General features: G+C 41.3%; 3 protein-coding genes across 6 annotated transcripts in view; 2 read left to right on the top strand and 1 right to left on the bottom strand.

The window, feature by feature from the left end:
- The window catches only part of ndufaf2 (NADH:ubiquinone oxidoreductase complex assembly factor 2), a 37779-nt gene extending 28471 nt beyond the window's left edge, over positions 1 to 9308 (top strand). For 2 of the 3 annotated variants that reach the window (XM_048978356.1, XM_048978350.1), the window contains one exon: positions 6130 to 6406. In XM_048978356.1, the coding sequence (XP_048834313.1) occupies positions 6130 to 6384 (255 nt within the window). In that variant the 3' untranslated portion in view covers positions 6385 to 6406. Of the gene's footprint in view, positions 1 to 6129 lie in introns of all 3 variants that reach the window. The other variant, XM_048978344.1, reaches the window with a different exon arrangement.
- On the bottom strand, positions 7916 to 9073 carry smim15 (small integral membrane protein 15). The gene has a single exon (XM_048978369.1). It carries the CDS (start codon positions 9071 to 9073, stop codon positions 8849 to 8851), a length of 225 nt encoding a protein of 74 aa, XP_048834326.1. The 3' UTR covers positions 7916 to 8848.
- A 10994-nt stretch (positions 9309 to 20302) lies between the features above and the next one.
- Positions 20303 to 22549, top strand: part of zswim6 (zinc finger, SWIM-type containing 6) — a 52355-nt gene continuing 50108 nt past the window's right edge. For both annotated transcript variants that reach the window (XM_048984487.1, XM_048984497.1), the window contains exon 1: positions 20303 to 20782. In XM_048984487.1, coding sequence (XP_048840444.1) covers positions 20356 to 20782 — 427 coding nt within the window. In that variant the 5' untranslated portion in view covers positions 20303 to 20355. The remainder of the gene's footprint in view (positions 20783 to 22549) is intronic.

The raw sequence follows: 22549 nt of genomic DNA, 5'->3' as shown, positions 1-22549 counted from the left end.
TTGTCTAAAGCGAAAAAAGGTTGGGGTCACAGCACAGGTCAAGCAGCACCCCCAGATCAGTTGGGATTAAAGGTCCTACATGAAACACACAGTCAATCCCATGACCTTCTGGACAGGGGCACGGATCCCAAACCCATTTAGTTACACACTGGCCTGATGCCCACAGCCAACAATGAATAGAAGGGATATTTTGGTCAGCTGTGTTGTTCCAGAGAGTTCACATTCTGACAGTGTTCAGTGCAGTGTTGCTGAATGTCATCCTTTCACCAGTGTGGCATGGGCATCAGTGCTACTGTATATTTAGGTCAGTGTCCTGGTATGCATGTCTGATTCTTTGGGAATTTAAGTCAAGGAGTTGGCTGAGCATTCTGGAGCAGGCATGCAAGTTTGATTTGTGTTCTTTTGGAGTGTCCAGATATCAGCCAGAGTTTGGGATTTTTTTTTTCTTTTTTATGTTCCTTCTGAAACTCAAGAGAACAATGCACCAAAGCGAGGTTTTTTGACAGAGCAGGGAAAAGAGCATTCAGCCATCCATCTTCTAGTCTAGGCAACAGAGAGCAGAAGGTGGTGGAACACCCTGGATAGGATGCCAGTCCATTTCAGGGCACAGACTCTCTCTCACACACACACACACACACACACACTCTGCAGGCTACTTTGAGATGCCAGTTAGTCTAGCTGCATACCTTTGGACTGTGAGAAGAAACCAAAGTACTGGGAGGAAAGCTGGGTGAAGCTGAGCTACCAAGCCACCCAAAACACTTCCATTTCATTAATAAAATCAACTAGTTGTACAACGTAAAAACATGGTCATATATAGTTTAGCTAAACATCATAAATTGTCTGATCTGTGAACAATTTCTAAATTTTACTAAACTGCATGGTATTAAAAAACAGGAATGAAAATATTTATACTTTTCACTAGGCCTGTACGATGTGCAATGTTAATACCGACATCGCATGTGATGCACATGCAGCTGTCATATTGCGAGGACCAGCTTGATCAGAGCTTGAGATTAGGCTTGGGTGGGCATCTAATTTTTCATACCATGCAGACATTATACCGTGATTTATGATATTTTCAAAAGTTCGCCGAATGGAGATCATGAGTGAGTTTCGCTGAAACATTTTTACTCAGTCATTGGTGACCTTTTTTCAATTTTAATGATTGTTCTTCAATAAGATTATGGTTTCATATCTCTCATCCATTCTGTCACTCACTCATAAGCAGTGTAGCGCATTTGTGAGAATTTTAACACAAATGAGTGAGCAGGAGAAAAGCGAATAAGACCTGGTCATGAAAAATCATTTGCCTTCCGCAGAATGGAAATATTTTGGATTCCATAGAGGCAATATTGAGCAAAAGCAAGTGATCATCAATGCTTCGTCAGCACAACTTGTGGCAACAACTTATCTGATGGACTCTATTGGCAGATAAGTTCTATTTAGCTATAGCTGATTTCAGGTAAATTTTCTGCAACTTTTTTGCTTATACAATATATATCATAAATTATCACATGATTTTTTTCCAATATCATGCAGGACCATTTTGCATTGAATATTTTAATGAAATAAGTAAGATAGTAACTTAGATGAATCTGTCTTGAGATGGGCCTACCAGTGACAGCCATTGCAACTTTTCTGACTGTAAAAAGATATATCTCAAGGAATGCATCATAACTGTAAACGTAAAACAAAATAAGTACAAGTACATGAAGTACTTCATGTCCCTCACAGAGGAGGCATTGTTTTGTGAAAATTTGATTTATACAAGTATTAACTGCTTATAGTGTAGCCTTATACAACACCATGTTGGAAAACCTGAACTCCATAGCTACAGCTAGCCAGAGCATGAGAAGGAGTCATTTTACTGTAGTACTGGGAGAGAGACATCTGTCTTAAAACTCCTATCCTGGGTGTGGGAGGGCCTGAAGCATATCCATAGCAGGGGTATACCCTCAACTGGTGTTTTATGGGAGTTTATTACACAAAAATATTCTGTGGGCAGAATGAAAAACGATTCAGTGATGGTCCTGAGAGAGAACCAGTCAGGTTGTGGAGGAGGTGGGTCTAAGCAACTAGATGAGGTGTGACCAAGACATCTGATTGGTCGGTCCTGCCTCCTGTAGTTGCTCGGACCCACCTAGTCTACAATCTGATTTGTTCAGAGAGATGACCAATCATTTTTCGTTCTGCCCTCAGAACATTTTTGTGTAAATGAAACTTCCACAAGCTCAACTGGATGCCAGTCCATGGAAGGTCACATACATACACACAATCACATACTACAGACAATTTAGAAATGCCAGTTAGCCTGCATGCATGTCTTTGATCTGTAGGGAGACATATGGGGGGACACACAAACGCCGCACACATACAAAGGCAGAGCTAATATTCAAACCCCAAATCATGGATTTGTGAAGCAGCAGCAGAACCTAGAAGACAAACAGCTGGGAGAAAAAACGATAAAAAAAAGTGCTTTGTTAGATTTTTCCAGATTTTCTTTAACAAGCAGTGAGAGGAGTGTGAATGTGTAATGTGCATGACACATTAAAGCTTCACATGTGCAACCCATATGCCTGAATTTGCCCCAAGAAACATGCAAGTGATGGCACATGGGGAGTCATACAAACCACATGGCACAGGGACCAGCGAGTCAGATACCCAGGATTTTGATCACCTCAGTGGTAAACCAAGATTAGAGTGTATTATTTTTATTTTTGCCTAATCTTTCTAGTCTGTAGGTTACCTGGGATTCCGTGCCAGCAATCGCCTACGCACCAGGTGCAATGGCGAGGGTAAAGCTTATTTCATAAAATAAATGTTTAAAAGACAAATTATAAGATGTCCAGTCATTTCTGGAATATCTGTGGTAAATGAAGGGGAAAAAAACTGGGAGGATATAAGAGAGCCTTATTACTCCAAGATACTCCCTTATTACTCCAAGATACTCCCTTGACCTCCTCCTTTTTTGCAGCTGTCATTTAAGCTTTGCCAGAACCTTGTGATTTATTCAGATTGGTTATGGCTGGAAGAATTCTTTGATTAATCCTAATTAATAAGTAGATGGTGCATACCAGACCCATGTCTTCACCCCCTTGCACATTCGAAAGCAATGTTTCCCAATCCAGTCCTTGGGGACCCACACAGTCCACATTTTTGCTCCTTGCCAGCTCCCGGTAGGAGCAAAAACGAGGACCGTCTGTAGGTCACCAGGTTGAGAAACGCTATTCTAAAGGAAACGTTATCCCAGTCAGCAAATCAACTGGCGCAAAACCCACAATTAACAGGCTGGAAAAGTTATTCTGAGTATTTTTCTTCCCAGTCTAAGGCTTAGTGGCCAAGGTTTCTTTTCACCTATCCCAAACTCATGAATCTGCCAACACCATGCTGTTCTCTTTTTTTCCTGAAACTTCTAGAAACTTGGTTAAACCAATAAGGATTTTTTTTTTATGCCCCTGTCATTTATTAAGGGTTTTTCTGTGCCCCCTTTAAGTCATAAAGGCCTCTTTTGTGTGTTCATTCAGTAGAGTTTAACATGGGCATGAGGGCTTCGTCTCCAGTGACAACCTTAAAAGACTGGAGGTAGAAAGCAAGGAACCAGCAAACGAGACTGACAGCTAAAATTTCGAACCTTGCGGCCAGTGGCATCCCAATGCGCTGTTTCATCTGGTTTCTATGCAAGCTGACATTTTAGGGAATAACAAGGGCACAGGGGTTATTGGTACCTGCTTTTCCGGGCTTTCATCTGAAAAGGTGTGCCTCACGGCATCGTAATAAGCCCGCCGAATCTACAGGGAGCAAGAAGAAAGAGGACAAAGAGAGACCTGAACAACTGTTCCAGCTGCAAATGTCGACGCTGCCTCCTCTACCTCGGTGTTTCTTCTAAGAATCTGATGGACCTATTCCAGGACTGGTCAAAGCCTGTGTGTGTAAATAGAATCCTTATTTCATAGTGAGGCTCAGATTAAAGACAGCTTCTAACCCCCTACTAGCCGTAAATTACAGGCCCAGCAGCACTTGCTCGCTTGCAACTCTCTCCAAAGTGCAACCGAGCTCAGAACCTCTCTGACAGGAACAAGAAACACAATGTCTGATTGTTCCACGCGCGGCTTTGATAAGATAAGCTCTCGGCTGTTGGCTCCATGGCAGCGTCTCTCCCCATCTTTGCTCTTCCCGGTGGCGACTGTTCGGCACATGTTTTATAGTAAATAAATACGTTCAGCCTCCTGGATCATGCTCCAGCGCTCTGACTGATGATATTCCTATCGTTTTACGAGCCACCCTCCTTCCCCCTTTGGCACACAATCAAAGTCCTTGTAGGTGAGCCATCGATCGAGATCATGCAGGGGTTATAAAATTTGATGAAAAGGAGCATTTGTTTTCTTTTTCTTTATTCAGCTACACTCTTATCTGCAAAGGCCTCTCTCGAAAGTGTGGCTGTGAGGCCCACTGGGCTAATGTGGACCAGATCTGAAGCACAGTAAAATCCAAAGGCTGAGCCTAGCTCAGAAGAACTTTGCTTTGAAGGTCTCTCTTTATTTGGGTGCTCTCTTGAGAAATATGTCTCCAATTGGTCAGCCGTCAGTGTGGCTATAGTGGTCCCAGTCAAACACTTTGTATCACATTTTTATTTTTAAACTACTCGTGGCCATTTCTGTTTAAATACTTACTTCACCTACTTCTCTCTTCTCTGGTTACCTCATTGGTCGCCCCCTCGACACACTATGTCTGTGTTAACTCAGCAGTGATGTCGGCGAAGCTGGTCATGCTACAGGCTGCATGGGGAAACATATCAAGCTAACACTGCTGTCCTCTAAAACTTTTTTCCACTCACAGTGCAGTAGTCACCTGGTCAACACTAAACCTCACTGTAGAAAGATGAGAGAGAAAGGCAGCCATCTAACCCACACACGGGGCAAAGTGGCCGATTTTGTGCTGTCTGTCTGCATTCTCCCCACAGAGGACGAAAGCAGCCAGGCTCAAACCTGGATCCCCACTGTAGGACATGGCTCAGTTTGTCAGTTGTGCCATCGAGACTCCCGTAAAGTACTTGCTCCATTGAGATACGGATGCTAATTAAAAGGACCTTTCCCATTATTCATCCATGTTTATAACCAAACACCCACCCATTATAACTATTTATCCAATTAGGGTTTAACTGATCTAAAACCAGTAACAGGAAGCAGATGGTTAGGAACCTGGTAAGGAGAAAATAGCAGCCAGTTTCATCTCCAACTTAGCTAAACATCTTTGTGCTTTAGTCCTCAAAGGAAACACATATGAAAACCTGTTTAATTGGAATTGGGTTTTTTTTTATCAGTCTCTCAACTACAGAGATGCTCAATCTGGCCTTTTGATTATAATAAACAGCAATGAGGGAAGAAATGGCAAAATGTTTGACTTTTGGGTTGCCTAACCTGCTTAAGTTAAAAAAATAAATAAATAAATCGGTGTAGATTCTGCACACATGGATGGGCATCTGCTAATCAGTCTCTGTCTGCTGTCTACGCAACACCAGAAGTAGCCCAGTTCTTTCTCAATGTGTGGCTATGACACCTAATTGCACATGTTTACCGCAGGCCTTCAGGAAGCTTTTTATGGTCCTCATTGTACATTCTAGGGGGTTACTGTAGAAGCGCATCAGTGAAATCAATCACTGCGCCCAAATGGATATACAGAGAGAAATAAAGGCTGGTGACTCACTTTTGTATGAAAACAGAAGGAGGTAAGGCCCAGTCTACCCTAGATCAGTCCTGCCAACCTCCATATCGCAGCGGAGACAATTGTATTATGCTCACTTACAAATTCACAAAACAGACCTGTGCTGTGTAACCACCAGGAATAGATTTCTACTTGCATATCTGAGATAGCGGCTGGGGCACTGTCACAACCCAAGCAGAGCTGTGGCAGGTGCACGGGACACCTGACATGGAGGTGTGAGCATCCAGCCACTCTGGAGCGATGCTGCAGCTCCATCCCTCCCTCTGCTTACTAATCGTAATGGCTGGCATGGAAAGGATACAGGACATGCAAGACTGCAAGTGTAAATGCATTAAGTAAAAGACGGTGTCATTTTTCCTTTGATATCCAACATTTGCACTCTTTTACACTCTATGGGCTGAGCAGGAGCTGGAGAGGAACCAACTCTACAGGGAGCAGATCAAACAAAAAGCCCGTGAAGTGGAGGAGAGAGACTCCACCCTGCAAGCCCAGGAGTATGCAGAGGGTCTGGTGGCACGTTCCACGCAGACGCTCATCGAAGGACACGCTTCTGCCAAACACTTCCGTCAGACTAAACCGAGCGAAGATCCTATCAGCACTGGTAGCACTTTCGAACCCGGGTCCTGGGCACCCAACAAGAGAGCCACATCAAAAAAATAAATGCTATAAGAATGGCTGTAAATATTGTCTGTTCTGTAAAACTACAACGGCGTGTTAAAAAAAATCACAATGTAAAAGTCATATAAACCCATATTTAATCGAAAATGGAACAAAGGCAACATAGCAAATGTTGAAACAGAAATTTTATTGTTTTATTACAAATATATGCTGAATTTGATGTCAGCAAGACATTTCATCTTTTAACAGCACTCTGTAAAAGTTTGGGAACTGAGGAGAGCTGTTGCTATAGTTTTGAAAATGAAACTTTATCCCCTTCTTGCCTGATATCAGATTTCAACTACTGAACAGTTCGGGGTCTCCTTTGTCGTATTTTGCATTTCATTACGCACCAAATGTTTTCAGTGGGAGACCGGTCCAGACTGCAGACAGGCCACTAACATCGGGACTCTTCTACTACAGAACCATGCTGTTGTAATACGTGCAGAATGCGGTTTGCCATTGTCTTGCTGAAATATACAAGGCCTTCAATGAAGAAGATATTGACCAGATACGTTGCTCCAAAACCTGTATATATTGTTCAAAAACAATGGTGTGTTCCCAGATATGCAAGCTACCGAAGCCATGGGCACCAGTGAACCCCCACACCATCACGAATGCTGGGTTTTGAACTGTCCACTGATAAGCTGGATGGTCCCTCTGCTCTCTAGCCCAGAAGACACGGGCATCCATGATTTACAAAAAGAACTTTAAATTTTGATTTGTTAGAATATAGGAGTTTTCTGATTTTGCCTCAGTCCATCTTAAATGAGTTTTGGCCCAAAGTCAGCAGCGCTTCTCGATCATGTTTAGATATGGTTTCTTCTTTGCTTCAAAGAGTTTCATCCTGCATTTGTGGATGCAGCGATGAACTGTTCACAGATAATGGTTTTCGGAAGTGTTCCTCAGCCCATGCAGTGATTTCAGCTGTAGAATCATGTCTGCTTTTAATTCAGTGCCACCTGAGAACCCGAAGATTACAGCTATCCAGTACTAGTTTTTCTGCCTTGTCCCTTGCATACAGAGATATCTCAGGATTCTCTGAATCTTTTAATATTATGTGGTGATTTTATTGCAGTGTTAAACTGAGGAATATTATTCTTAAATTGTTGCACTACTTGCCCACGCAGTCTTCCACAGTGGTGAACCTCTCCCCATCCTCGCTGCACTGAGATTCTGCCTCTCTGAGGCTCTTTTTATACTCAGTCATCTTACTGACCTGTTGCCAATTAACCTAATTAGTAGTGAGATATTCAACCAGGTGTTTTGTTTTAGCATCACACAACTTTTCCAGTCTTTTGTTGCCCCTGTCCCAACTTTTGTCAAATTCGTTGCTCACATTAAAATCAAATTGAGCGTATATTTGTCATAAAACAGTTTCTCAGTTTCAGCATTTGATATGTTGTCTGATATATGGGTCTATATGCTCTGCAAATCACTGCATTCTGTTTTTATTAACATTTTTACAGTGTCCCAACTTTTGGAAAAGGGGTTGTAATATTGACGTAAAAATACAAGCAGTAGCATAACAACCTGTTTGTAATTGTGTGTGTGCACAAAAACATTTATTGAGGGCATTGATCTTGAGACGCAACAGACTGATTTCAGAGTAAACACTCAGATGACTCCTCTCCAGGAAATACGGTCTTACATTATTTTTAAAGATAAAAGCCATAGATGTAGAGTGCTGCCACATAAATAGGCACAATCTAATGGAAAGACCATGGCCATTCACTCTGTGGTAAAGATTTTCTAATGACCATTTGTCAGAGGAGAGGTTACTTAACTTCAGTGGGCTGACATGGTTGATATATTCAGGTGATCATAGTCCTGCATTCTACAGCCTTGTCTTCAAACTTGTATCTATCACATACAACCATATGAAAAAGCTGTCAATCAGAGCGGGTATTTAGTGGTATAAACATTCACGGACGACGCACTGGAGTACAAGTTAACTTTGGACCTGGTATATAGCACCTTGATTCCCAGACTGATTTAGATGTTTTGTTTTCATGAATCAAATTTGTATAATACATCAGTATCTGAACTCAAACCACAAACAGTGATGGCAAGGTTGTGTTCCAAGCATCTTTATAAAAAAATCTTTCATTAAACACACATTATTTTGAAGTATTTCATTAATGGGTTAACTTGTATAGGGCACCTTGGGGAACAGAACAAACTTCTGAAACTAATGGAATGCTGAACTACTATACAAAGACTACAGATTTCTGCAAATGAGATTCTTGCAGAAAAATGCACCCTTTTCCCCTCTCTGCCTGTAAGTGATACTCCTCTCCACTGTGGCTCCACAGAGCTTGTGCTGTTAAACCACTTCTGTCTAAAACCTGCGAGCCATTATTAGGACTGTGGCCCCTTCCTCTGGAGTGGGTGGTGGGAGGGTGGGGTTCTGGAGGCAGAGGCAAACACAGCATTAGTCACTTCCCCACTCCAGCTCCTGAGCACCTCAGTCTTTCTTTGGCCTCTTTGCCTTGGCAATGTTCTCCTGCCGCCTTTGCTTCTTCTTCTGTTCCCGGTCCCTGGCCTCGATCATCTTGGCGAGTTTCCACGACAACAGGGCACTGGCGATGAATAGGGGTGTGAGCGCCAGGACAACGGTGGTGAGGAAACCGTAGGGGTCTTTGGCGGCCCACTCCACCACGTACTGTGCCCATTCCTTCACGTCAATCATTCTCCTTGCAGCGTCCACCAATCGGGAACCTGAATGCAGCCAGGGAAGATGTTCCCATTGGTTAGGGCACTTGAAATATGACACTACAGGCACAGCCTTCCTTTCTCCAACACATATCTCAGCAGACTAGCTTCATCCAAGCTTACTCAAAAAGATTTCTATCTTGTACAGTGTAACCTGTTTTTACAGCTGTATTTTCACAGAAGCAACGAATAAACTAATTCAACTTCAAGAATGTGCAAGTAACAGTAGTGTATGAAGGGCATGGACTTCCCCCATTTCCATCCCTAGTTAAAAACCACAGAACTGTACAGATTGTACAGTATGTTGGCAACTACATGGATATTTGCACTTATTTGTCTGGTACACAGTAGGGCTGCACGATTCTGGGAAAAAAATGTGAATTGCGATTCTTTTGCTTAGAATTGAGATCACAATTATCTTGTAATGACTGGCATATCAACGTCTGACAACAGAGAGTAAATGCTCAATTGGCCAATCATTTAGGGTAACCAAAACAGCCATACCAAAAGTTTCAGTATCAAGTTCCAGTGGGGTGGGATTTGAAATGCTTTCTTTGTTGAAAGGTTATGAAAATAGCCTTGAAATCAGTCTTGAAATCAGTTGTAAACTCAGAAAACAATGACAAACAAGGTAAAAAATAATAATAAAAATAATAATAGATGAGGGGCGGCATGGTGGTGCAGTGGTTAGCACTGTTGCCTCTGGGACCCGGGTTCGAGTCTCTGCCTGGGTCACATGTGTGTGGAGTTTGCATGTTCTCCCCATGTCGCTGTGGGGTTTCCTCCGGGTACTCCGGTTTCCCCCCACAGTCCAAAAACATGCAGAGGCTAATTGGAGTTGCTAAATTGCCCATAGGTGTGCATGTGTGAGTGAATGGTGTGTGAGTGTGCCCTGCGATGGGCCGGCCCCACATCCTGGGTTGTTCCCTGCCTCATGCCCATTGCCTCATGGATAGGCTCCGAACCGCCCGCGACCCAATAGGATAAGCGGTTTAGAAAATGGATGGATGGATGGATAATAGATGAGTTAACAAACAAAATGACCCAAGCTTTTACTGCAATCTGGTTAGAAGAAGCAAAGATCAGAATAGCATAAAAAGAAATAAAGTATTTTGTATAATATACTAGGGCACCACGGTATTGGAAAATTTCTAAGTATTGCAATGTGATTTTGTTGTAATCATTCTTGGGGTATTTATAAAACAACAAATTTCTCAAAAACCCATCTACAAGTGATTTAAACAGCAAGGATGAAAATGATTGTGACTGTCTCAGCAAACGCATGCAGTGTTCATGCAAAAGTAAGGTAAACTTGAAACTGATTTTTAAACATATAGTAGATAATCTTGAAAAGGAGTAATTAAAATGGCAAAACTTGATAATTTTTTTTCCTATGACAGCGTAAAAATGTTTTGGCAAAACAAACTCCCTGCGCTATAATGTCTGTATACATAATTGAAAGTAAGAAAAGGCCTGATCTTAATCTTGCTGACTGGCGAAGTAAGAAATGCACATACACAACATGCGATGTCGATATTAATAATCGCCCATTGGCCAACCATACAACATACTACAGTCATTTTTCAAATTCAGTACAAAATACCCGCCTCGCGCTGTGATGTCATTCGGCCAACAGTAAAGTACCTGGCACGGTAAGAAAGCGCCCTTAAAAGAGAATGCAGAATTAGCTTGAGACTCTCTGGGGAAAAGTAGTCCTGAACGCTTGCTGGATTAGATCCAGCTGATCATCACGTTTTTTTACTATTAATTGTGCAGCCCTAGTACATAGGGTCAGTGATATTAGTATTCTGTCATGATAAGGCCAAAAAAGAGCTTCCCAAAACCACAATGTGCCAGTGGTATATCAAGTAGCATATGGAAACCTCTGAAGGACACAGAGTACACTGACAAAAAAATGTGACAAGAACACAAATCAAATTACATGAGTACAACTGGCATTTGGATAACTACACCAAGATCAGTTATACAGGCAATAGGAATTTGTTCTCGAGAAGGAAGTGTAAAAGACATGGGGGAAGGAAGAGAGAGAGAAGCAGAGTGAGTGTGTGAGATGAACCGAAAGTGTGGGCCCATCAAACACCTGGCAGAAATGATCCCATTGCACACTCCCACCCCCAGCAGCCGCCAGCACGGGGTATCTGCAGGTCGGAATGAAGGGCAGTGAGCCAGCTTTTGAGAGTGCTTTGCCTATTCCTCCCAGTGCATTCCATGCCCTGCGTCCTGCCATCATGGCTTTAAACAGCAAAAAGACATTATGCCTTTTGTGACCAAGATGGCTTACCTGTCTGAACGCTGTTCAATCACAGGAAGGCTATACACCTGTGTGTTGTTACTAGTCAACAAAGCAAGCAATACAGACATTGCTCCCTCCTTCCAATTAACACACAAAGAAAATGGCCAGACTGTCATATCTGAATATACACATCTTTGATATTTTAGCTAATCAACCCTAAAATGCACAAGTCATTCATTAAATTAGATTGATATATTACAAGAATTTGAATGAATAATGGTTTAAAGATTTAATACAATTATCATGACATAATTTGTTACAGTCAAACTGTATTTCTGTAAACTGTAAGAAGTTTCCACATTAATACTAAAAAAAGACAGATTTTGCCCCTCCCCATTCTCCCAGAACTGCACCAAGGTAATGACTCAGGCATTTATTTCAGACAGTGCATACAAGGTTTGGCTGCCAATTAGTCTTAGGTTCCTAATCTGCCCTTTTGAGAAACAAATCTCACTCATGTGGATGTCTAAGAACACCAAAAATAGGCTGTACAGTGTGAGAGACCTCTCTTTGTTATTACTAAGCAAGGAACACAGGAATTTCATAGTAGATGAAACTAGAGTTCAAGACAGTTTTTCCACATTTCATCTGTATCGTTATATTCGGAAGATGTGGTTTGTTATGCATGGCACGTTTTACATCCGTTCCCGGAAAAAGATGGAATTCATTCTCTGTCGATGTGTTCTGCTTTTGAATCAACACGATGTCTAGCGCGTATTGTAAAACTACTATTCTTATTTAACTCCTAAATATAAAATCGCAATTGATTCCTGACAATGACACCAGTAGCATTGAATACAATATATTCAGATTTTTCCTTGTCTCGACGTTATCCGTGTAACAAGCGTCTCCTATATGTGAATCGATGCAGAACTAGTTAGCATACATAGCTTCTTACGTAAACCAAAGGAAGCCTGTCGTTTAATGCAAAAAAAAGACTTAAGTTTGCTAATAAACCTGTTGGCTGGCTGTTTTAATTTGAGAATTAGGGTATTATCTGAAACAAGACTCGTCCCTACACGCTACGAGATGGTTAAATTAGTTTTAAAATTATACAATTCTTTTTCCCGCATTTCCATATTTCTACAAAACCATTACAGCCAGCGTTACGTAGATTTCGTGTTAATGAAGTACACTATGTTCCAATAAATGCAAATGTCAAAATAAAAAACAATTGTAATGAAATATTCACCAAAATCAGTCTGGAAGAATGGAAGTTCGGTCTTACAGCACTCGCCCTCAGTACGTTCACCGTACGCACGGAAGTGACCTGCACGTAATGCGTCATCGTACCTCGTTCTGATGGGAAATGGAGTTTTCTTTCGGTATCAAGTCTAACGCTTTAAAGATACGCAGAGTATCACTTCTGAAATTACTTTAGCTTTTTTTGCATTTTGCGCTATGGTACGTAGAATTAGCAACGCCTTTGATCAGAAAAAAATAGTTTGGTACCTAAAGAAAGTACATAATTATTTAGTTTTTCTCAATTCAAACAGAATGTGGTATAGGTCTTACAGATGTTGTTTACCAAACACAGCTGTTTAATGTGAGATTCTATAACTTGTAGAATTAATGATTCAGCCAAACAGAGTACCACCACGCCACAGCTATGGTTATTTTACACTTGAGAATGGGGGCAGCATGCATGACATTTAGTGCATGACGGTCTCACATAGCCAGGTGAAATTTGACCAATCAACCAAAGTTAAAATGTTAATCTTGCATTAGGTGTTACGTTTCAAGCCTCGATTACGTTTGAGCTGGACGACACACGCTTTTAAAATGTTTTCCTAGATGTTATTTTTCTATTAAGTTATTGTGTTACGGTTGCCATTGGATGAGCATGGAGGCATAATGCTAAAACACTACGTTGCCAACTTGAACTAACTGGACCTAGGCAATTACTTGGGGTGACGTGACATTTAACACATTTCCATAACATGACGCAGATTTGCAACTAAGATTTCATATGATAAACTAAATGAATCCAAGAAATTAACCGAATAACTGCGTAATGGCGGCCAAAATGGAGGAAAAACTGCAAATATAGCTGTTCATCCTGTATAATAAACTATTTAAAACACACCACGAATTATAATAATACTTGAACATTTTTAGTCCGAGTTCTTACTTTTTATTAAACTTTAAAATACCTTTACTGGTGGATTTTGTTTATCTACCACAGCGAAAGCAATGTCTCTTGGAAAATCAAATATAACCCTCAGCAACTGACCTACAATCTCATAGACTAACATATTCAGGCTTCTACGGAAAATGAGAATACCGATATTTCCTCAAAATTCATCCGTTGCATATAATAAATCGTCGTATTAGGTACGAGTTCATTGCTTTTGGAGTATTTTAATGCGCACGATCTTCTGACATTAAAACAATGTTAAATATCAAGCAATGTTGTTACAAATACACGACAGACAAGGTAGCATATTTTATAGTACCGAATTATTGAAATGTTTTGATTCAGAGCCCCCTTCAGTTCCTGTTTGGTAGAATTATATATATAAAAAAATGATATTAAACAAGAACGATTCATCTCCGCCTTTGTTCCGGTGTGTTTTCCGGTGCATTCGGGTGAAAATCATTTTGGGATAATACCGGGACCGAACTGTAACAGTTATTGTAACAAGGGGAAAATTCATTGCAACCGACCATATTTTATTATTATTATTATCATTATTATTATTATTATTATTATTATTATTATTATTATCATCAATAATAGTAGTAGTAGTTGTAGTAGTATTTTTGCTTCAGAGATGATAAAAGATCCCACATCAGAGGTTGCCCTAGGAGAGACTGAATAGACAGTATGAAGCCTGTATGCATTCAACGACGTTACAAACTGCTAGCAGCTGACAAGGGGGCACCGTAACAATTATATGATGACCAATAAGAATGCAGCATATCCACCACAAGCAGGAAAGCTATTCAGATATCGGGTAATAAGAGCTACCCCTATCAGAGCGTTTTTGGATGCCCAAGATTACCAGCTTGTTGTGGCTAAAGTAGTTATTCCATAAAATGCACTTTTATTCTCAATATCTTTTAATACGTTCAGTCAGTCCCATTCACAGTGTTGTACCTGAACAGTAAATATGCCTGTTCTGTAGTTACCATGTGTCACATGCCCTACTGATAGGCTTGTTTGTCATTTAGGGTTTGATTTGTTTAGTGAATTATTTCGGTTTAGAGACATGCATTCTTACAGAATTGTCATTCAATGAAAAACCAAATTGCAGTCATTTTCTGTGTGTATGGTCAAAATATCACCCTTAAATAACTCATGTTCCTTTTCACCAACCTAAACATTAAATGGCTTTTGAATAAGTACTAATAAATTTTTATTTTTGCTAACCCTCCCAGATTTCAAAGGGATTTTTTTTCAAATTTTATTTAGTCTATTGTGTTAGGGGATATCCACTATTCTGTGAAACAAACAGAATGATTTGTTGAAGTAAACTCATAAATAGCAGCTACTTGTGAATGTTATGGGCAAAACACAAATTTTTTTTTCTTCCTGCAGAACATTCCTCATACACACTTGGCGATAACATTTTTGAGAAGGTGAGGAAACGTAGTGTCTTGACCCGTGCTTGATTGCAGAGTTCGGTCAATGGTCATTTCGTATTGACGTAGAGTATAGCTAAGTAACAAAATCATCATGTGAGCTCATATAGTTAAATTACATTTTTCCCAGAATGGCCACTCCAGTACTGTAAAAAGAAATTGTCCAGTTAATGTTGTACTAGAACATATTGTTGGATGGTAAAAGGTTAGAATGATGCATGTTCCACAAGTTATTGATTCCAGAGTTTTGTCATATATAGAGAACACGTGTCACAGTAAGAAAGCCAGACACGAGTTAACAGCTGCCCAGATATATTTGGTGGTGATTTCCCAGGATTTAATTTTGGTCATGATATGTTTAATCTGTGCCACTGTTTAAACCTTTATGTTAATGGGGAGGGGGGGGTCATCATACTAATATTTGCATAAAGAGCTTAAAATTCAGTTTTCAAGAATTATACTGAGGGGAGAGATACCATACAGTGTCCCCTTAAGTAAGAGACTGAAAATGAATCCGACTCCTTGGGGGAACTCCGGGGGCTGGGAGATCTGAATGCTATTGCACCTGCTTTGCTCATGCAGAGCACATCCATGTCATGTTGGAAAAACAGCTCCAGACAGATGGAGCAGGGACATTGAAACCTAATGCTGGTCCAGCACATTCAAAATAAAATAAATGTAAATGGGGAAAAAAAGGAAAGGGGAAGGGTACGTGAATGAACGAACTGACCAGAAGCAGAAGAACCAGTCTCTAACCCTCTGTTTGAGTTGGCACTCTTCCTTGACGGGATGGCTATTTATAAAATAGATAAAAAGGCACAACAAAAGTGACAAAAACACAGTGAATGTTACAGCAAGCCAAGGTTTATCAAGAGATGCCAAGCGTTGGCAATTTTGCAGCACAATTTTGGTTTGCAAGCGGCTTTGCCTCATTTCAGGAGACCGGCCTTGTGTGGTGAAGTCTTGGACGTGTGCCGGGTAAAAAATAATTTCTATTTCTTTAAACCAGATGTTCTGAATTAAGGCATTGATAGCAGAACTGAATATGCCGAATGCTTTCCTGAACCATATAAGAGCATAAATCTTTATTCTGTAGGAAAAATAAAATCAGGAGGTCGATGAATGAAAAATGTAAAATATGCATCGCATGCCACTGTTCTCCAGTGTAAATCAATTTACACAACTTCAAAGCTAAATTAGAATGATCATTCAATTATAACATTTGTGTTGCTTTTGAATATTCCTAAGCATGAAGAAGTATAATTATTTTTTTATATATATAATTAACACAAATTCAGATTGTCCCAGGGTGAAAAATCGTTTCTGTAGCAGGTCTGTGTGCATATAACATGTTACAAGGACATGGCAGTCAACAGACAATAAATAATATGATATGCAATATGATACAATATACTGTATATCCTATATATGTGTTATGAATATAATCTGTAACTCATATATAGTCATATATCGATCCATCCATCTTACAACCATTTATCTTGTACAATGCTCTAAGAGAAATCATACACTGAATTCACAACTGCATGTGTATTACTGCAAATTATCGGTTTTAAGCATTCCTGACCACTGCATTGTAAAAGAGGCATCAACAGTCACAGCTGTCACTGAAAGAAATGTAAGATTGCTACTACACATATTTCGCTACATGCTGCCAGCATCACGGTGAGATGACTTTTAAGTTATGGAAACAGGAAGACTAAAAATCTTTAAAAATGTTGCCTGTGAAATTTGAAATTTCTTTTGTATTCTCAGTCTTAGATAATAATAACAATATTGAAATAGGTCTGTAAAATGTTTCATTCAGAGATCATTGATCCCTATCAGGAAAAGCACTCAGGGTGTGTTGTGAAAAATTACAATTTACTATTTGTCATCCTGGGAACAGTTGTATTGTCCTGGCCCACATTAACTTTTAATTACATTGTTTCATAATGGGGGGAAATTCATGATTTATAGCTAATTCATAGTGTTAATCTGTTTTGTGGTAGTTTGTATTTAAGTTTAAAGGAAGGACATGCAGAATGAAGATGTTCATTGCACACTGGAACTGCCTGTTTACTGTGCATATAACAAATAAACTCTTGAATCTTGACTCTATCTTCATAGACATCATTAAGAACTTCTGCTGGAGAACCCCTGGCCTGCCTAGTGGTAACTGTGATGCTGATGATGGTTTCATAAGTTGTGCTTTGAAAATAAAATAAAAAAGCAAACCTACAGTGCTGCCACCACCCACATCCACCAGTGCACTTGGCAGGTATCATTCAAGGTCAACAGGAAAGACGTGCCAGTCACCTATATGATCCTTCATCCAGAAGCAGCTCTGTCACTAAGACTGGGTTTGTCCTAGCAAGTATTAACAAGCCTGTGTATAGGTAGCAAAATATGTTAAAAATGCAATAACTAGTATGTAGTCATGCTGAATAGCTGCCAGTAACAGACGTATTTTTTGTTGTTTCTGGCTTGTACTACACGCAATGGGGGACTTCAGTTAGATTCTTCTAGTCATAGCTTAGGCTACAACAGAGGATTGGTCAAGAACCATAAGGATCTACACTGAAAATTTCAATTTTATTTACTTAGCAGATTATTTTTCCCAAAGCAACGTGATTTTTTTGAGAGTGTAGAGTCAGGTAGTTCCTGGAACAGTTGGGGGGGGGGGGGGGTCAGGGCCCCATTCATAGGCCCAGTGATGAAACCACTTTGCTAAGGGCAGGATTCAAAGCAGTGACTTTCTAATTGCACGACAACCTGAGGAACTACGCCACACAACACCCCCAACTATGACTCATGTTTTATTGTTACGTGTGTTTCGGAACACATTGGTACTCCAGTGTCACAACTCCAGCGGAAGAGATTGGTGCATGGGGGGCGGAGGGCAGGACAAAACAGTAACACAATGCAAGAAAAAGGACTCCAATGCCCAGGTAAGAGCAATGTTAAACTGTCCCTAGAAACTGACCCTGAAATATAACAGGGCGGGAAGTAACCAATCATATACAACAAATGGGCCGAATTTCATTTTACTGAACTGCACTGTGCAGTTTGTTCTCACAATATAGTGAAATGCTGTGGTCTCTCAAGAGCAACCTCCAGGCCAGACAGAGAAGAGAGCCAGAGGCAAAATGGACAGGTACTGAAAAGGCTTTATTAACCTGAGGGGAGGATAGTGCTTGTGATTTCTCTTCAGTAGAGAATCTCTTTCTCTCCCGTCACCCAGTGCGGGGATTGATTTCAGACGTGCAAGGACTCCAAGCATCTTTTTACAGGGTGCTCTGTTCAATATGAATATGAATAAGATGAAAAGTGACAAAAAGCAAATCACGGCCTGCCACTGTTACTGCAGGACGGCTAATGCTGCAATTACTGGGGGGACCTGATCACGTTTAAATAGTGTGCTAAAGGAAGATAATATGGGCTAAAAGACTGCCAAACAACCCAAGAACGTAGATTAGATAGCTCATAAACTTTGTTTGCAGATACACTCCAAATAAAAAGAGAACTTAGTCTTTTTATTTGACCAGTGGCTTAATCCTTAGGGAGTCAATCAATTCCTGCTTTATCAGGAGTTACATTAATTTGTAGTATTTGGTTTATAGTTCCCAACCATACTGTGCTAATATTTGTTTCTCACAACACCTCATGGGCGTCATTAGGTCCGATCACTTGGGGTTATAGCCCCGAGTATTTCAAGCCCAACCCCAGTTTTTCAGGCCCAATGCCAATCTTCCTTCCTTCAAGCCCTGGGTAAACTTGACTTAGCCCCTGATATTTCAATAGCTACAAACTCCCCTACAACACCCCAATATATTTCAAAACACAGGCTTACAAATTTGAGTGAAACTGTAAATCTTCTGAAATAAAATTTAAAAACTTGTAAAATTATTGGGCACACTTGATGCAATATTGTCTATAACCAGCTAAAAAAATTTTTTCCAAGCTGACCAAGTTGGTAAATATATACATTTACCGTAAGTTGTTTGATTATATCTTTAATGTGTACGTAAAATAAGATCATTTAGATTTTTTATGTTGCGAAAGTCGGTGAAATACTATATTTGTAGACTTATTTACTGGTTATGCGAGAACTTATAAGATCAATCAATAATAAAGAGTTTAAGATACGTTTTTAAAATATTTGATCGCCTGCGATAATCCACAGCGGATATACCGCACCCTCCCGTGCAGTCGCCACGGCGCCCAGTTGGTCAGTCCCCCCCCCCCCCGGTCACATTTTAACCCAAATCTCCAGTATCATCCTGTCCAGAAACTTTCCGAATTGGCCACGCCTGAGCTTGGACGAGTAGATGGTGCGAGTACATCACGAAGCAGGGGAAACAAGCACGCCTCCAGCTTGGGAGGCCGGTGAGAAGAGAAGCAACGACCAGCTGAGATACACGATACGTTTGGGGTTCGATCACTTTATCTGTACAAATCTCCATTTGGAACGAACTGATAAGGTCTGCCTCTTTCGACAGAACAGCGGGATACTACAGAAATATGCTCCCATTTATACCTGAACGACTGAATAAATCGGGATCTATCGTCTGTAAAATTGTACTTGCAACGAAATAAATCTTCCTGCCGAATAATTGTGCTCTTTTTATACTGTTAATCATCGCAGTAAGACGTGCTCCTGCTTTGAAAGTGGGGGGATAGATCTCGACGGCTCGCTTATTTATCACCCGAACGGTACAGCCAAGATTCTAGGCAAGGCGGCCATCGAACGCTAATCGGACCAGGCCCTCATTCCATTCCAAATAAAGCGTCACAATGCTCAGGGGCCGCGTTTTCCCCTCCTCCCACTGACAGCCGACAGCCGAGATCAAAGCGTTCAGCCTTAGCGGACACCGAAAAACTCCACAAACCCGTCCTCCCTCTTCCCGACTCTCCGGATGTTTTGTAACAGAGTTATCTTAGACCTCCTTAGTCAAAGCAGTCGTTCACGCCTGGCGGGGGTGCTGGGGGTAGGGGACCGCCCATAGATTAAAGCTCCGCTGCTAAACTCAATCAATAAGAATTTAAAAGTTTTTCGAGTCATCGGAGCTCCTCCTATTCTGTGCCGGATGGCTTCACATAGGATTTGCCGACGTTCGGGAATTCCGCCTTTCACTCCTTTTTTAGCACGGCAAAGGTATTGGCAGCCGGCCAAAGCACCGCCCCCTTTTCTTAATTTGGCCACACAAAGGATTTGACAACACGTCGAGCGGCCGCCCACTTTACCAAATAAGGTCACGCTGCCCATACTCGGCGAACAATCGACCAAAGTGTATCCTTTTCTCTTCCTTATCCCGTTTATATGGTACGGTGACTGGCTGTACAGCTAAAGCAGTGCGATCATGGCGGAGCGCGTTCAGCAACCCCCAGCTAAACGGCTCTGCTGCCGACCCGGCTATAATCCGGCGTGCAGACAGGGACAGAGGGCTGGTGGAGCCTTATGTGGCGGTCAGGGTACTGCCCAAGGGGGGTCTGGCAAAACTCAGAGCCCGGAGTCCCTGCTGGACATCGCTGCGAGGAAAGTAGCAGAGAAGTGGCCGTTTCAGAGGGTGGAGGAGCGCTTTGAAAGGATTCCGGAGCCCGTCCAGAGGAGGATCGTGTACTGGTCATTCCCCAGGAGCGAACGGGAGATCTGCATGTATTCGTCCTTCAACACGGGCGGGGAGGAGAGTGGAGCAGCCGGGGAAAACAGCGACGAGACTCGGTTGCCTTTCCGACGGGGTATCGCTTTGCTTGAAAGTGGCTGCGTAGACAACGTACTGCAAGTCGGTGAGTAGTCGTGCATGGGGGGAGGAAAAGTGCTTTATTTATTCACGTTCATTTCAGAAGGCTTATCTTTAGGAGAAAACAATAATGAAACGTCTAATAAAACAATAACTGGATTCCTGCCAGATTAAAAACTGTAATGCATTGTGTAAAAAATGGAGGGGGGGACAAGATGGAAATCAAGAGCTGGCTGGCTATTTTGCTTTGGACAAAGGAAGGAATGCAGCTAGCTAGCTATCGCAGAGACATATGACGGGGCTTTGCATGCAATCAGCATGAACACAATACATTTCACTTTGCCTAGCTAGGTAAAAGCAATCGTTGTCCCCCCTCGTTACACATCGAAAAGAATATATAGAAAAATTCTATTTTTTGTGCTCGATTCGGCCAATAATATTTTCAGCATATTAGCTACCTTGTTAGCGGAATGGAAAAAAATAATTACGGAAGTGAATTAGTGATTCAGTGAATTTGAAGGTCTCGCTGTTCTAAGGTTTGCTGGGCGATGCGATTTTATAGACGCGTGGTTATTTTTGATCTACTTTATCGGTGAATCGATTGTCTCAAAAGATGCTTCCCTTTTTTAGTGTTTGCATGGGAAGCTATGAAAAGAAAGGCAGGACTGGCCCTTCTCGCTCGTCTGTCTATTCTGTTTATCTTTTTTTTTCACCGTGGGACTGAAAGGCACCGTGGTGGGGGAGGTTATTTGGCGTAGCAATCTAAACAAGGTTTATCGTCTTTTTCTAAGGCAACGTGTTGTCTCAAAATACAAATGTCACTCGCTAGCAGGTGGAGAGGAACAGGACGCACTTGTTTGGACGTCGACGAACCTAATCGTTTTATTATAATTTTAAAGACCGATGCTGCTATTTATTTTCCCTGGGAGCAGCAACCACAGTCTTTTTAAGCTTGTATTTGCCGAGTGCGCATATCAAATAGCCGTCAGGCATTCCCATTGAAAGCTTGGCACTTTGTTCCCATTTTCATGTTCATTTGTGTCTTTTCAGCTTCCTGTCACCATCCAAAAGGAAGGCGTACAAAAGCGCCTTTTTATTTCTTTTCACTGCTTGTTAAATAGAAGATATTTGGAGAGGGGTGGGAGGGACGGCGGTTTAAAGCTGCAGGGCTTCTATTTTGTTGACGGACATTGGCAATTTGCAGCAAATCGGTTCTGCTTCGCTTTCGTCCCGTTCACACCGGGCAGATTTTCTTTCGCTCCGTATCGTAAATCAAGGCGCCCGAAAAACGTTGTCATTTCTAAGGGATTAAAAACGACGGGGGGAAAAGGCAATACACACTGAAGAGGTGTGAGAATGTCAACACTCGTCCTCGCCTATCCGTTGTCCAGCCCTATTATCTCAGGGATCTGAATTTGCGTCCAGGTTCGAGGGTCAGACACCTATTGTTGTTTTTTTTGCATTCGTTAAAGCAATTAGTCTCAGAGACCTGTGATTTTTTTTTGATGGGGGGTGGAGGGGGTTCAGCATCCTTTGAAAGGGATCGGGATTTTAATCTCATTAGGTTTTGTGGTTAATTTAAATTCCAGTGCAATCTGTAAATGTGCTTTAGAGTGTTATCTTTCTTTTTTAAAAAAGAGAATTTTGGCTCCATTCCTGCTTGCAGTACAACCGACGTGCCTTTGTTTGGTTTGCCGTGCATCTGATTAAGTCCTTTTGCATTTTGTGTGGTTTTTCTGACACCGAGAGGCTCTGCTCTCTGCCCGTTCTCTAGTTGTACGCAACAGACTAGAATTAGCTTTGGTTTTGTTTG

Source organism: Brienomyrus brachyistius, chromosome 2 (assembly GCF_023856365.1).
Source record: "Brienomyrus brachyistius isolate T26 chromosome 2, BBRACH_0.4, whole genome shotgun sequence".
Classification (NCBI taxonomy): domain Eukaryota; kingdom Metazoa; phylum Chordata; class Actinopteri; order Osteoglossiformes; family Mormyridae; genus Brienomyrus; species Brienomyrus brachyistius.
This window is presented reverse-complemented; position numbering and strand designations above follow the sequence as displayed.